This window comes from Fimicolochytrium jonesii (genome assembly GCF_025526975.1).
Source record: "Fimicolochytrium jonesii strain JEL569 chromosome Unknown EV422scaffold_7, whole genome shotgun sequence".
In the NCBI taxonomy this organism is placed as follows: domain Eukaryota; kingdom Fungi; phylum Chytridiomycota; class Chytridiomycetes; order Spizellomycetales; family Powellomycetaceae; genus Fimicolochytrium; species Fimicolochytrium jonesii.
Window position 1 is genome coordinate 919461 of NW_026515674.1, and position 14531 is coordinate 933991.

Genomic DNA, 14531 nt, shown 5'->3' on the forward strand with positions numbered 1-14531 from the left:
TCTAAGGAGTAATGCTCTACCTGCACAGAGAAGCCCTTCAAACTCCTCATCACCCCTCCCCCGCAACCCCCTGCCCAACCCACCGTCTCACAAGCCCGCCCATCTCCTCCACCCCCTCAATCAAATCCTCCATCGCACTGCTATACGCCATAAACTTGATATACCCCTCCCGTTCCTCCTTCTTATCCGTCAGCACCCGGTCGCGAAGCAAGGGTAGGTCGCGGATCTTGCTGAAGAGGCGGAGACGGGCGGCCCGGGCGGGTGGGAGGAAGGGCGGGAGGGGTGTTTTGGTGAAGAGGGAAGTCGAGAGCGTGTGGAGGTAGAGGAGGAGGGAGGCGAACTGGGGTTCAAATGGGTGGTGAGTTAGTAGGAGGTCGGGAAGGGAAGAGCAGGGATTAAACTGACCATGTCGATGCGGTACTTATCAACCGGCATCAAGATCTCCTTCCTGACAAATTTCCCAAACCCTATATCGACATCCCCCTGCGCGTGGTCATCAGCTCCGTCCACAGCCGCATACTCGCCATCCACAATCCTGCGTATATTCCCCAACCTCTCAACCAAATTCTGCTCAACGGTGATAATCTCCTTCACAATATGGTACGCAAACGGTCCCTTCAGCCGGGGCTCGTTGGTGGTCATCACCAGCAATTCCTTTTGTCGCGTGACGGAGGCCGCGAGGGCGCGTTCGATGTGGCGGATACGCAGTCGAGCGCGTTTATGGCGGGCGAGGACGTAATGTGAAGGGTTAGACGCTGCTTCGTCGCTCGAAGTGACGATAGCGGCGAGTTGCGAGCAGAGCACCGACATCAGATACACATTCTTACTCAACGCAATCCTCAACTCAATCCTCGCCACAAACGGCCAAAAGTAGCTCGTAACGATCAGCGCGACACAGACGCCGATGGAGATCGTCATCATGCGTTTGAGTGCGAGGAGGATTACGGGGTCCCCCGTGACTGCGGGGTCGCGGACGTAGACGGAGAGCCCGACTACCGCGAAGGTGACGAGGGCGGCGGTGCCGAGACGTGCGTGCGGGGTGCGGGTGAAGATGTAGAAGTTGGGGAAGGCCCAGAGGAGGGTAAGGAGGGTTGTGACGTAGGGGTTTTCGGGCGCGATGGCCCAGGTAAGGTAGCCGTAGATGCCGCCTGCAAGGGTTCCTGGAGCGAGTAAGAGAGTGTTAGCGGGCATGGATTCTGTCGAGTGTGGGAAGATACGGCGGAAGCCAACACCTATTATACGATATAAGCCCATGCCGACTGAAGCCCCGACGCTCGGAGATATCACCAAAAGCATCGTGACCAACGCCCACGTTCCCCTCCACTGTGACCACCTAACGATTGCAAAATGACCATCAGCGACCCAGATCAGCTTCCAATTACTTCAACAACGTTCCCTTACCAATCAGCCCACACAAAAGCCGGCCAAGCAAGCAACGCCGTAGCCAACGACATCTTGAACCCAAACCTCATCGGATGCGTCTGAAACCCCTTAAAAAACGTCCACATCTTCCACCTCACCCTCCCCATTACACCCGGCGCAATAGTCGTCTCCTGCCCCTCGGTAAACTCAGCAATATCCGGCGCCTTTGTATTCTCCAGTTCAGGCGCGGCCCCCATGGCCCATTTACCGAATTTCACGTCGGGTCTCCAGAACCGTTTGGGGGCGACGCGTTTCGCGCGCATCTCTTCCACGCCTTCCACGAATTTGAGCACCTTGGAGGCGGACTCTTTCATGTTAAACATGAAGAAGGCGGCGAGGAAGTATTCTTCGCGAAACATGTTGGCTGCGTTCCAGTGGGTGTTTGTTGCATTGGTGGGCCCGCCGGGGGTGAAGGGTGCTAAGGGATCGATTTGGTGGGAGACGCGGGACATGACGGCCCATTCGGATTCTTCAAAAGCCCGGATGGCGGCTTGGAGTGTGTACATGGGCGTGTCTTTCAGGGCGAAGAGGCCGATGTTGCTGGTGTGCAAATCGGATGAGGTGACTCTGCTGCGTCGGCGCGCTTCTTTGCAGACGCCGTCGCGGGAGGAGCGGAGGAGGGAGGGGGAGCTTTTGAGGAGTTGGAAGATGTGGGATACCCGTCCGGGAGGTGTGCCAGTGGCGGCGTTCATCTGTTGGTTTCCGTATTCGAGACAGGAGACGCCGGCGGAGGTCAACTCGACGAGGGTGCCGGAAACGGATTGTAGGTATTGCTGTAGGAGTCGTTTGCATCCGCCGTACATCCCTCTCGTGATTTCGCGCCCAACAATTTGAACGTGGTGGCCTTCAGCGATCTCGTGCTCGAGATATACGCTGGCTGCTTGGATGGATCTCAACGACATCTGACTCCGAGTCGACCTTACAGTCGTCTGAATTGGTGACGCAGGCGAATCATGCGGAACGTGATTCTCATGTTGCAGAATCTTCATCGCCGCCTGTCGCCGACTGATGGGGTCCAAGTGTTCGCCATACGCTCCATGAACCGCATGCGACTGAACGCTATCCTCGACACTCGCCTGCAGCGGATTCCTGCGAATAATGCTAGCATTCCGCGTAACCTCCTCAACCCCCATCAGCTCGTTCGCCAGCTTGACGCACGCCACCATCCCGCTGAGGTACTTCATCATCTCCTGCAGAGGCTGGACAAGCAGCTTGTAGTCGTCGGGTGAGTAGCGGTTGTAGGTGACTTCGTATTGGCACTCGCGGCGGGCGGCTTTCGTTTTGGCGATAGCGGCGCGGACTGTTTCTTGTTTGGCGAGCAGTTTTTCTAGTGGTGTGGCGTCTTTAGTGCCGGCTTTCAGGAAACTTTGGACTATCATGTCCAGGAGTTCTGTGCATTCTTTTACGGAGTCGTCGATAGATCTGCCGCAGTTTTCAAAAATGAGCTATCTGTTCGTTCTCGAGACAAGATGTCGACCTTGTCATTCACTTACGATTTTAGAATTCGTCCACTGAACTTTGGAAAAACCAAGAGGTTTGTGACCAAGCATATCAAACCTCCTGCCAGGATAGGCTTGATGATTGCCCACAACGAGATAGGGATTCCTTCACGCGTTTTCGCCCGCGTGGTCATCGGAAACGCCAGGGCGAGAGCAGTGATGACCGTCGAGACGTGCAGACGGGGGTATGAAGCTCGAACGTAGCCCAACATGAAGGTGGCCATGACCAAGAATGCTATCTGGATCAAAGCGGCTCCAGCTTCGCCTTCCTCGTAGGTGTCAAAGGAGTCGGAATACGCCACGGACAGAGTCAGAGCGACCACCGTAATGGCCGAACCAAGCGCCAGACCGATGCAACAGATTAATATCGTTTCGGAGAAGGCGCCGACCGTCTTTACTGAGAGAGCGGATGGTCACTTTCGAGAAGCGGGTGAGAGAATGATTAGAATCACGCACTAACCTGGAGAGAAAAGGAGGACGGCGATAGGAGCCAGATAGGCGGTTGTTCCAAAGTCGTGAGCGATCGGTCGAATCAAGACAATAAGAACAGCTAAGTAAAAAGCGACTACGGCTTTTGTGCAAGTCTTGACCGTTTCGGCCGATAAGTGACTGGACGCCCAGCTACGAAGTTTTCCCACCATACTGTCGTCCTTTGGCGTGGTAGCGGTCGGCGACGCGGATGGCGGCTCCTTCCTTCCAACTCCAGATAATGCTGGTGGTATCCCGGTGGTTGCATACATAGGCAGTTCGTGGACTCCGACTGGCACAGGGCCCGCCTCTATCGAAGCCGAGCGTGGAGGCCGGACAGGTTCTTCCGGGCTGCTGCTAACTTCTGGAACGATAATGGTGACGGGTGGTCCTCCTTGCCGCTGACGACTCGACCCAGAGAAGTAAGACTGTTCGGTCCCTCGCTCATCTAGTTCTAAGTCTTCCACATCTCGCTTAGTCTTCATGACACTGGTGCCCTCGCCATGCGCTGGGCAGTTCGGTAGTGAGTCCCGCCGGCCGCGGGAAGGAGTGAGTGATCCCTTGAACGATTTGAACGTTTGTTTGGGAGAAACGTAACTGTGACAGAGTTTGGCAGCTTTTCTGGAAACGCCTGCCGATTTCGAATGGGGATTGCCGTTGCGATGCCTCTGCAGAAGTCTACCATGCAAGTTCAATGCCGAAGGTTGCAGCGTGGGAAAATGGGAACTGGGTCTGCTCTCGATCTGTCGAACACGGGAAATTGACTTGTTGCGTCATCATCGGCAGAAACAGGGCGAGCACTTCCATCCCCCTACCCTCTGTGGCGGCAGCTCAAACTCAGACCACTCAGCGTCGAACCCCACCGTCCTTGGCATTGTCACATACACAGGCACGAAGGACGACTTTGTCTGCGGTCGAAGGACGTCTTTGTCGGGATGCTTTTGTGACCTCGAAGTCTTCAAGGCAGGCTACACTCAAACAAATGTCAGAGAGCCAGCCGACGTTGACAATTCTTGTCGCAAAGACAGCACCCAATAAGGCTCAACGTTCGAAATGGGGCTTCCGGTCCGGAATGCCCGCGAAAGACCGGGTCTTGGCCGCCTTTCGTCCGATAAAGTATCTTCGTGTTGTCGCCTTCCCTGCGGCGCGATGTTGAAGGAACTGTTGCAAGACTGGGCAGTAAATACGGAAACGATAAGTATGCCCACAGACGGAATTCTTGCCGGCGGCCGAGGGACAGGAGAACTGGATTCCATTAGTGGTGATGAGCCGCTTCCCGACGTGTGGAGGACCGTCATGTATTCCGAAAGTTCCCTTTGCCCGAGGAGGATTTAGGAAACAGGACCCACATCAGATCATGACGACACAACTTGGGTGACGCTGGCGAGAATGTCTTCGAAGAACTCGGAGGAACTGGTGCACGTGGACCGGCAGAAACCCTGGGAGAAACCCTGTCGTTTTTCTGGAGACTGTTGTTGTTTTCACGCGGCAGATGCTTATCTGGCTAGAATTGGTAAGATGTTGCCACTGGGAGCGACATGAAGACAGGTTCTCATTATGTACACTCATTCTCTTTCCGTTGCGGGTTAGATTTACACGACAGAGATTTCTGGGACTGGGATGGCAATGGTCGCATCATCACATAGTTTCTGATCTTGAATCTTGCATATATGAAACATCGCCATATTGATGTGGGTCAGGCGTCGTAAAAGGACGTCCATCTTTGCATACACTTATAGATCATTTTGCATTCCCACACACCATCCAACTACCTATACGAGGTATGCCACCGGGATACTAAATATAGAGCTCGTTGATTCGATCTCTTGACCTGAATCGCCGACCTGATTCGATACATGTGAGGGATATATACGGAGGCGCACAACCTTGGAAAAACGGATGTTGCGGACCTGTTAACCGGCGACCTTCCATGCCGTCCGCAAAGATACCGATCCATTGACGTCTCCCGATCGGTCAGATGTGAATCATGAAGTTGCTCACGCCCCAAGACGACCGGAACGGTGGTGAGAGTTCACGTGCAAGCGGAACATTGCTTGTTCGTGGAGTTTGCGTAGGATCGTAGGACAGCATTACGGTGTCTAGGGACGCTCGGGGATATTGCATTTGACTCGTAGGACTCTCATTACTCGTTATTCCAACACAACAGCGAAGCTCAGAAACGTGGCAGGAGGATGGAGAAACGCCCCAAAAATCCAAATGACATTGTGCCGCATCAAGACCCTACGTCGAACCCAGCTCGCACGAGATAAAGATAGAGAATACACAAGAGTCGCGAATCACAACAAGACAACAGTAACCCAGCCAAGACACGCACAACATCTTCAGTCAATATTGCACGATATGGAAGAGTCGCGAATCACACAAGCAGACCACAGCACCAGAAACAAGACCATGCACAGGAGTTTTTTTCAATGTTATGTATTAAAAGAACATGACTTAAGATACAGCTCAAATTTGACGTTTTACGGGTGTTTTTTGGGGTTTTTAGTTTTTCTACAAGAGGATCTTCATTGTTGATCTCTTGCTGGATCAACAACGGGCCGGAAGGGTCGCGAATTGGCCTTCGCTTCTTCGGCTCTCTTGATCGGACGATCCGCTCTCACGAAGGGTGCCGACCAAGAGGATCTTCATTGTTGATCTCTTGCTGGATCAACAACGGGCCGGAAGGGACGCGGCTCTCTTGATCGGACGATCCGCTCTCACGTAGGGGGACGGGAGAGATCTCGATCAAGGGTCAATTCGAAAAAGTGAAACACCGCCGGGGGAGAAGTTGTGGTGGGTGAGAGGAGGTTGACAAGACCGGGTGGAGAGGGTGCGGTGGTGGGTAAGAGTTGGTGCTGGTGTGGTAGGACGGTGTGTGCTCGGGAAGCGGGTTGATGTGGGTTTCCGAGGCGCGCAAGGTGGTATGCGGGAGGCCATGGTTGCTGGGTGCAGCGGGTTGCTCCGAAGGAGGACCTTGAAGGCGGACGAATCAGATGACGGACGACGATAGCATAGGTAGATGGATTGAATGTATAGGAGGCGTGCCAGGAGGGTAAGAAGGCAGCGAGAGAAGCGTCGAGCGAAGCGTTGGAAGGCTTGCAGGTATGTAGTAGTGATGATCACGTTCGATGCGATGAAGTAGATAGCGATGCGCCGAGTAGGTAATGTGAAATGTAGATCGACTCCGTAGTAGTGTGCAGATGCGAGCGAAGTAGAGTTAGATGTCGCCGAGTAATTGTGATAGATACAAGTGCTAGTGATGTTGCAATCGATAGAATGTGGCAGGTATGAGGGTAAGACCGGAAGGGGAAGGGGCGACCGACCGACTTCTGCTTTTATATTCGTCCGAGGTGTTGAGAACGTCCGTTCAAACCTCGGTCGGATTGTGAGCCCTTGTCGTGCTCGCACTAGTTGTTGCCGGCGTTTTATTATGGCCCGCCTGGAAAGTGGCCAATTTTGACGGAAATGGACGACAAAAAAACAGGCTTGGCTGGGCCATGCACTAGTGAGCGAGCGAGTTCCGGTGAGGATGAGGAGGCCCTGGTGGAAAGTGGACGAATTCGAGGGAAATGGACGACGCGAAAAGTGTTTTGCCCGGGCCACACGCTAGTGATGGAGATAACTCTGCCGAGGTTGAGTTGGGCAGGCTAGGGCCAAATCAACACCGTGCGCTTTTGTATGCGCGAGAGGTTGCAAAACGGAGAAGGCCCTTTGAGGGCTAACGTGGCCCACCTGGTAGATGCGTCGGCTAGGTTCTTGCGCTTTCCATGCGCATCGATCACAATGCGTAGCAATTGCCAATAACGGATGCTGTAGTACAGTATACTCTGTGTACACGGGGGCGGGTCGTTATTGGTGAGCGGAGTTTACAGTTTATTGACGGGCCCTGACTCCTGGATCATCATGCCCCTTTTTGTGTTACTGTCGAAATTGCGATGGTTGCGAAATGATAAGTCTGTAAGTCACGTGCGCGGGCGTGACTTGTTCGATTTCTCTCGAATCACGTGACTCGCTTAGACAGAGCTTAGTGTTTGCTGTCGCTTCTTTGAGGCGAGTCGCGAAGACCCCTGGCACGGCTTTTTCTGCAAGGTAACATTGGACCTTCCTTTGCATTGGCCATTAAGCACGGCAACGCAGGTCATACACATACCAGGTACGGCAAGAAAATACAAAGGGAGGCACCGGGAACCGCAAATCCGCTCTCCCGATTTTGCTCACACGTATTCTTTCAAACAACAGCGCAACATGTTGGTTCTTTTCGAAACTCCTGCGGGGTACGCCCTCTTCAAGCTTCTCGACGACGGGAAGCTGAAGAAGCCCGATGACCTCTACAAAGACTTTGAGACCGCCGACTTGGCCAACAAAGCCGTCAAGCTAAAGGCGTTTGCGAAATTCGAAAACACAACCGATGCTCTGTCTGCGGTCACTGCGCTGGTGGAGGGAAAGATGTCGAAGAACTTGAAGAAGTTCCTGGTGGACGAATTGAACGAGAAGGACCTGAAGGACCAGCTTGCTGTTGCGGATGCTAAGCTAGGTGGGTTCTTGGGAGCCAATTTGCCGAGCGACCTCTTATTGCGTTAGTGCCATTTCGCAATGTCGCTGACCTGCGTCCATAACTCTTGTCTCACCACAGGAAGCGCCATTGCGAAGAAGTTGAACATTAAGGTCATCTCTGACGCTGCAGTAAACGAGCTGATGCGTGGAATCCGTTACCAGCTCTCTTCCCTTATCTCCGGACTGTCGGAATCGGACATGAACGCGATGGTCTTGGGTCTGTCCCACTCTCTCTCCCGATACAAGCTGAAGTTCTCCCCCGACAAGGTCGACACTATGATCATTCAGGCGATCGCTTTGCTGGACGATTTGGACAAAGAGCTGAACACATACGCAATGAGGGTGAAGGAATGGTACGGATGGCACTTCCCGGAAATGACCAAAATCATCGTGGACAACTTGGCCTACGCGCGGACCGTCAAAGTCATGGGTTTCCGGAGCAACGCTGAGGCGACCGACCTCTCCACAGTGCTCCCTGAAGAGCTGGAGCTCGAGCTGAAGGAGGCGGCTAAGGTCTCGATGGGTACCGAAATCAGCGACGAGGATATCGAAAACATCACGTTGCTCTGCGACCAGATCATCAGCATCACCGAGTACCGCACACAACTATACGAGTACCTCAAGAACCGCATGGCCGCCATCGCACCCAACCTTACATGCCTGGTCGGCGAGCTCGTCGGCGCCCGTCTCATCGCCCACGCCGGGTCCCTCCTCAACCTCTCCAAACAGCCCGCTTCCACCGTCCAGATCCTCGGCGCCGAAAAGGCCCTCTTCCGTGCATTGAAGTCCAAGCACGATACCCCCAAGTACGGTCTCATCTACCACGCATCCCTGGTTGGACAGGCCGGCCCTAAGATCAAGGGAAAGATCGCTCGTGTCGTCGCCACTAAAGCTGCTCTGTCTATCCGTTGCGATGCGCTGGGTGACACCGACACACCCAACATCGGTATCGCGGCTCGGGCAAAGATCGAGGCGAGGTTAAGACAACTGGAAGGAAAGGCGGTCCGGGCGGTCAACTCGTCGTCGGCGAAGGGCAAGCCTGCGCAGAAGAAGTACGATTTCGCGGCGGGTGCATCATATAACGCGGCATCGGACGCTGTCACAACAACGCCGTCGAAAACGGACCCTGACGCTGCCGTGGATGGAGAGGTATCGGCGAAGAAGGAAAAGAAGGAGAAGAAAGTGAAGAAGGAGAAGAAGGTCAAGAAGGAGGAGGTGGAAGAGGCTGACACGCCAGGTAAATCACTCACACCGCGTCCGCTCACCACGGGAAACCCAGATCTTAATCCGTTCATTTTCACAGTCCCATCCCCAGAAAAGAAAAAAAAGCGAAAAGCATCCGAGGTCGAAGACGACGCCGCACCACCCGCCGACGCCGAAAAGAAGAAGAAGAAGAAGAAGGAGAAGAACTAGAAAGAACAGTCCCCACACACCATCACCACCCACTGTTAACTTATAGCCCCTCTGCTCTAGCTTCCCGCGGCGCCTCCAGGTGCATGCGCTCTGCAACATCCCCCACACACCATCACGTCACCCCATTGCTGCTGCATCTCGATTTTATCTTCATAGCTTTTTCGGATAGTATCCTTATAGGGCGGAAGCCGTCTGCGCCGCTTTCTCACGGTTTCGTTTTTGCTTTTTCCACTTGTACACATTATGTTATTATTAGGAGCATCCATCTTTTCATCGATCGCTTGTTGGGCCTTGTTTCGTTGAGAGTTTCACGACGGAACGCGTGCGGATGTTCTTTCAAACTTTCCGCCTTTCGATTTTGCCCACCCGCATCCGGCCTCATTTACCTACGCCACACACAATCTCGTACTGTACATAACAAGTTCAAAGCGCTCGCCCCAGTGCGTTCCATTGCGCATTCACTACCCTAGTTTTCCAATCTCGACGTTCACCATGATGTCCTCGTCCATGTCCATCCGCCGCCTCCCCACCCAATGCCGCCTTCTCCGCCCATCCCACCGCCTCCTCCACACAACCCGTCTCCCGCATCAAGCAATAACCTCCGAAGCCGCAGCAACAGGCTTCACAGGCGAATCGTCTTCATTCAGCAACGGCCGAGTCAAACGCGAATTAACAGAGACGGAAAAGGACATGATCGCCGCCATGCTCCGCGTCGACCATGCGGGCGAGCTGGGGGCGAACTGGATCTATAAGGGGCAGCTGGCTGTGCTGGGTGGGGACCCGAAGGTTGGGCCTGTCGTGCAGGTGTGTACTGTAGTCCCCACACTATCCAAACAAGCCTCTCTCTCAACCCTCTCTCTTAACCGATCGCGGTTCTGCATGTTTTTTCCAGCATATGTGGGACCAAGAGAAATTCCACCTGAAAGTCTTCGACTCCCTGATCGGACAGAACAGGGTGCGTCCGACCGCCTTGCGTCCGTTCTGGGAAGTCGCTGGGTATGTGTTGGGTGCCGGCACGGCGTTGATGGGTAAAGAGGCTGCGATGGCGTGTACGGAGGCGGTGGAGACTGTTATTGGGCAGCATTATAATGAGTGAGTGGGTTTTTGCTCGTTTTCGGAGGACGGGGGTGAGCGTGTGATTGATGGTTTTTGGGTTCACGACAGCCAGTTGAGGGAACTCTTGAAGATCGATCATCCCGAGGTGGAGAAACTGCGAGGGGTTATCAAGCGGTTTAGGGATGAGGAGCTGGAGCATTTGGATACGGCCGTTATTCATGACGCGAAGGAGGTAACGCTTGGGAGAATGTAATGCCGAGGCGGATCTGGTGTGATTCGAGGAACTAAGTTGGGTTATTGGGGCTTGTGTAGGCACCGGCGTATCCGGGGTTGACGGCTGCGATATCACAGGTATGTGCATATGAAACGATGACCTTGGAACTTCGCCCCGAAGCATTACTGACAAGTAATTGTAGGGTTGCAAAGCCGCGATATGGGTAGCGACACGATTTTGAACGGTTTTCGGATTCCACCCGATTACCATCACCTTCGCCTCTGCGAGGCGATCTATGCGGCAGTTGATGGTAACGGACCGAAACACGCATCCCGCGTCGCCTGCAGGTGACCAGAAAGGAGCTGTTGAAGCGCATGGGAGCGTCATAGCAAAGGCGCGCGATTGTCCATGCTTCTATTGAAGCAACCGGGTCCGGCATGACTGGTCAACGGCGTCTTGCCGCAGAGTGGTGCGAAGGACCCGCGATTCGAGAAGCGCCCGAATGAACCACGGTTGGCCTCGATGGAACGGAGCACTGGGACCCAACATCAACCTTTCGGGATAGAAACCTCTCGTTCTAGAATCGCTTTGTAGGCTCTATCACAGCACACACGACTCGATATACCCTATGTGTTTTCTTATGGCGCATAAACATCTGTTGGCCAAAGGACGTGTCGTTCTTGGGCATAATATACGAAATCGTGTAGTCTACGTTCTCATCCGCGCCTATCATAATTTACTGTGGAAAAGCTCCGTCTACCCAAATGGATGTCTGTTCCCCCTACCGCTGTGAGCGTAAACCCTGCACACGGCGAAACAGTCCGCATAGGAGAGCCGTCCCTACTCAATCCGCACGCTTGCGCTGTCTAACCCCCGTCTTCACCGCCTTCGCCTTCTCATCAATCCCATTCACCATCGGCGTCGCCTTCTCCTTCGACGGCGCCCTCTTCATCACCGCCTCCAACCCAATCCCGGTAAACACTAGCCCGACAGCCGCCCACTGGCCCAACGACACATGGTGATCAAACCAAAAGAAACTCAGCAGGATCGAAAACATCTTCCGCGTGACCGTGACGGTCACCAGACTAACGGCGCCGAAGCGCTCAAGCGTGTGGTAGATGAAACACTGCCCGATCGCGCCGCAGAATCCGTACAGGAGGATATCCGCCACGATCCGCGGGTGCGCGTGGCAGAACGTCAGGGCGCTCGAGAGTTCGGCCGTGAATGGGTTCAGGAGGAGGTACAGCGTCATTGCTGCCGAGGAAAGGAGGTTGAGGTACACCATCATGGACGCGCCGGTGACCTTGAATTTATGGAAGATGCGGTCCTGGGTGGAGTTCACCGCGCCGTCCATCAGAAGGTTCACGAGGAGTAATCCTAGTCCGTATAAGCTGTTCGACCGCCCGCCGCGTTTTGCAGCCGCGTCGTCCTCCTGTTTATGCAGCAGCATGAACGCCGACACGCCTGCGGTGATCAGGGCCACAATCAGGTATTTTTGCGCCGGGAAGGTGCGGCGGTAGATCAGGAAATTCATCAGCAGCACCGGTACGAGTTTACATGATTTGCCGAGGATCACCGTCGGGTAGTCGATGTGTTTCAGGGCCTCGTACCCGAACTGCGGGGCGACGGTCGTGAGGAAGGCGCATTGGATGTAGCCTGTCCATAACTCCTTTGACGGGCGGCCGAGGGGCTGTTTCTTGATTAGCCGGACGTAGATGAACCCGACCAGCGAGGCGCAGAGGGATTGCACGACGTTGAGGAAGACAAAGTGGCGGAACTTTTGGCCGCCGTAGAGTTGGGTTGTGACGGCTTCTTGGGTCAGTTGCCAGGTTAGGAAGCAGGTGTAGATTCCGACGACGCAGACGGCGAGTTCGGCGACCATTTTTGCACCGGGGGTTTTCTGGGCCCTGGCCTTTGGGGCTGATGGTAATGTATGTACAGTATAGCTGGGTAATTGCCGCTGTCATTGGAGGAGGGTTAGCGGAGATCAACGTACATACAGTGTGAGGATGTGTAGCTGGGTGCAAACTCGGTTGGAACTCACCTAACGGTCGACGAGGCTTGCACTCCACCGTTCTGTGAAGCTATCCTTCCACAGCTAAAGGCGTATTGCGTATGGCTGCCAACGTGGTGGAGGTCGGCGACGGCTTCCCTTGTGGCATGGGCACCTGTGAAGTCCCCCTTGCAGTCCGCCGTGCTGTCAGTGCTGTCTGCGTCACAGCGCTCAGCCAACGGGATCAACGCGACTTCCGCTCAGCCTCAGAAAGCCGTCTGGGTGCAGGTCTGGGTGCAGAGGATCATTCTAAAGGGAGGCAGGCAGCCCGAAACCATCCAGCGACCCCACTAACTGATACAAAACATTGCACTCTCGCCGAACCCCTGCATCGTCCCAACTTGTCCTGTTAGGAGTGTTAGGGTGGTTTACGGTGAGGGTGACGGGCATCTCCCGGAAAGTGGTTTCACCTCACCAACAGGAACTGAACAGGAACTTCCTGATACCTTCGCGACCAAACACAACCAAAAGCACCCCATTACCTAGCTCGCCAAGCTCCACCGCCTTCACCATGTCGCTCGAAGATCCCCCTGGAATGCGCCCCCTCGCCTCCGTCTCTCTAACCCACGTCCAATACGACGACTCCGACCCGCTCGGGATGTTCATGGCCTACGCATCGTTAGCGCCTATCGCCATCATCATTTCCTACGTCACGCTCATTTTCTTCCGAAGGGATCTGGCGACGATATTGATGTTTGTTGGGCAGTTGGTGAACGAGGGGGTGAATTTCGTCGCGAAGAAGATTGTGAGGCAGGCGCGGCCGACTGGTATGTGAAGGGAGCGGGAGGGCGAGAGCGCGGACGCCGGACTGCAGCGGGCGCGAAGCGCGGCGCAGACGATGCCTCAGGAGGAACGCAGTGAGCGCGAGCACAGCAAATTCCCTCGCGCCAAAGCGGTCCGTTTTCAGCGAGCACCGGCGAGCGTTTGGAGGTTTTGCGAGCGAGGCGAGCTCGCTCCGCCTAACGCAACATCCTTGTCGCGAGCGGAGCGAGCAGGATATAGTATCATCCATCAACCAACCATCCCAGCCATCGCTTCGCTTCATTCATCACGTGTGTGCTGACGACGTTCATGCTATGTCATATAGAATACCTAGGCAAAGGCTACGGCATGCCCTCGTCCCACTCCCAATTCGTCGCCTACTTCGCATTCTACATCACCATCTACGCCTTCACGCGGTTCACCTTCCAATCCCGCGCCTGGAAACCCTTGATCACCATCGCAGCCATGTCCATGGCGGGCCTCGTTGCTTACTCCCGGTGCGTATCCCACGCATTCCCCTCCAACATCAACCCTACCTCACTAATAAATCAACTCCCACTAGCATCCACCTAACCTACCACACACCCCCACAAGTCCTAGTCGGCCTCACGTGCGGCGCTCTTTTCGCCGGGCTCTGGTTCGCCTTCTGCAACTGGGTGCTGGCGCCCGCGATCGATCTCGACTCAAGCGTGGCGAGGTGGCTACTGTTGAGGGATACGAGGGATGTGCCGAATGTGCTGGTGTTTGAGTACGAGACGTATAGGCAGTATCATGCGCAGAAGGAGAAGACGAGCTAGGGCCCGCGTGCATACGTAGCATCATCCAGCCAATTTCGTAGACCTTGTTAGATAGACTCTTACCGTCAGTGAACGAACGAACGAACTGGTTTGAACGTATGAACGGTTACAGAAAGAATCTGACCACTACGGGAGTGCTAACCATTCATTCGTTATTATTTCCCCCCGTCAACCAGAAAGGTGTCAGCGAGAAGTACAAGGAAACGCAAATGCAGGATGACTACGCCCCTCGCTCAAGGCAGGAATACCGGTGCTAGGCACGTAAGCACACCGAAGAGATCTTACGGAGA

At 54.5% G+C, this 14531-nt stretch overlaps 5 protein-coding genes across 5 annotated transcripts; 3 read left to right on the top strand and 2 right to left on the bottom strand.

Moving 5' to 3' along the window:
* Positions 1 to 49: 49 nt before the first annotated feature.
* Positions 50 to 3874, bottom strand: EV422DRAFT_566351 (uncharacterized protein; the record flags this gene model as incomplete). Its single annotated transcript, XM_053072426.1, has 6 exons — positions 50 to 340; positions 406 to 1160; positions 1242 to 1333; positions 1402 to 2844; positions 2916 to 3318; positions 3382 to 3874. 6 exons carry the CDS (start codon positions 3872 to 3874, stop codon positions 50 to 52), a joined length of 3477 nt encoding a protein of 1158 aa, XP_052926991.1.
* A 3587-nt stretch (positions 3875 to 7461) lies between these two features.
* EV422DRAFT_410016 (uncharacterized protein) lies at positions 7462 to 9639 on the top strand. Its single transcript, XM_053067026.1, has 4 exons — positions 7462 to 7545; positions 7632 to 7926; positions 8026 to 9183; positions 9250 to 9639. The coding sequence occupies exons 2-4, from the start codon at positions 7638 to 7640 to the stop codon at positions 9357 to 9359; spliced, it is 1557 nt and encodes a 518-aa protein (XP_052926992.1). The 5' UTR covers positions 7462 to 7545; positions 7632 to 7637; the 3' UTR covers positions 9360 to 9639.
* Positions 9640 to 9738: 99 nt separating this feature from the next.
* Positions 9739 to 11064, top strand: EV422DRAFT_410057 (COQ7-domain-containing protein). Its single transcript, XM_053067027.1, has 5 exons — positions 9739 to 10163; positions 10252 to 10451; positions 10524 to 10647; positions 10728 to 10766; positions 10832 to 11064. The coding sequence occupies exons 1-5, from the start codon at positions 9852 to 9854 to the stop codon at positions 10868 to 10870; spliced, it is 714 nt and encodes a 237-aa protein (XP_052926993.1). The 5' UTR covers positions 9739 to 9851; the 3' UTR covers positions 10871 to 11064.
* Positions 11065 to 11448: 384 nt separating this feature from the next.
* Positions 11449 to 12823, bottom strand: EV422DRAFT_410072 (UAA transporter). Its single transcript, XM_053067028.1, has one exon. It carries the CDS (start codon positions 12509 to 12511, stop codon positions 11474 to 11476), a length of 1038 nt encoding a protein of 345 aa, XP_052926994.1. The 5' UTR covers positions 12512 to 12823; the 3' UTR covers positions 11449 to 11473.
* Positions 12824 to 13193: 370 nt separating this feature from the next.
* On the top strand, positions 13194 to 14241 carry EV422DRAFT_566355 (phosphatidic acid phosphatase type 2/haloperoxidase; the record flags this gene model as incomplete). Its single annotated transcript, XM_053072427.1, has 3 exons — positions 13194 to 13449; positions 13770 to 13941; positions 14007 to 14241. The coding sequence occupies 3 exons, from the start codon at positions 13194 to 13196 to the stop codon at positions 14239 to 14241; spliced, it is 663 nt and encodes a 220-aa protein (XP_052926995.1).
* Positions 14242 to 14531: the final 290 nt, after the last annotated feature.

Excerpts from the sequence above, each read along its gene's own strand:
- EV422DRAFT_410057 (XM_053067027.1), top strand. The coding sequence starts at position 9,852 with ATGATGTCCTCGTCCATGTCCATCCGCCGCCTCCCCACCCAATGCCGC. Across the intron at positions 10,452-10,523 it reads ATTGGGCAGCATTATAATGA|CCAGTTGAGGGAACTCTTGA; the intron begins GTGAGTGGGTTT and ends GGTTCACGACAG. Across the intron at positions 10,648-10,727 it reads TTATTCATGACGCGAAGGAG|GCACCGGCGTATCCGGGGTT; the intron begins GTAACGCTTGGG and ends GGGCTTGTGTAG.
- EV422DRAFT_410072 (XM_053067028.1), bottom strand. The coding sequence starts at position 12,511 with ATGGTCGCCGAACTCGCCGTCTGCGTCGTCGGAATCTACACCTGCTTC.
- EV422DRAFT_410016 (XM_053067026.1), top strand. The coding sequence starts at position 7,638 with ATGTTGGTTCTTTTCGAAACTCCTGCGGGGTACGCCCTCTTCAAGCTT. Across the intron at positions 7,927-8,025 it reads TGTTGCGGATGCTAAGCTAG|GAAGCGCCATTGCGAAGAAG; the intron begins GTGGGTTCTTGG and ends GTCTCACCACAG. Across the intron at positions 9,184-9,249 it reads GGAAGAGGCTGACACGCCAG|TCCCATCCCCAGAAAAGAAA; the intron begins GTAAATCACTCA and ends TCATTTTCACAG.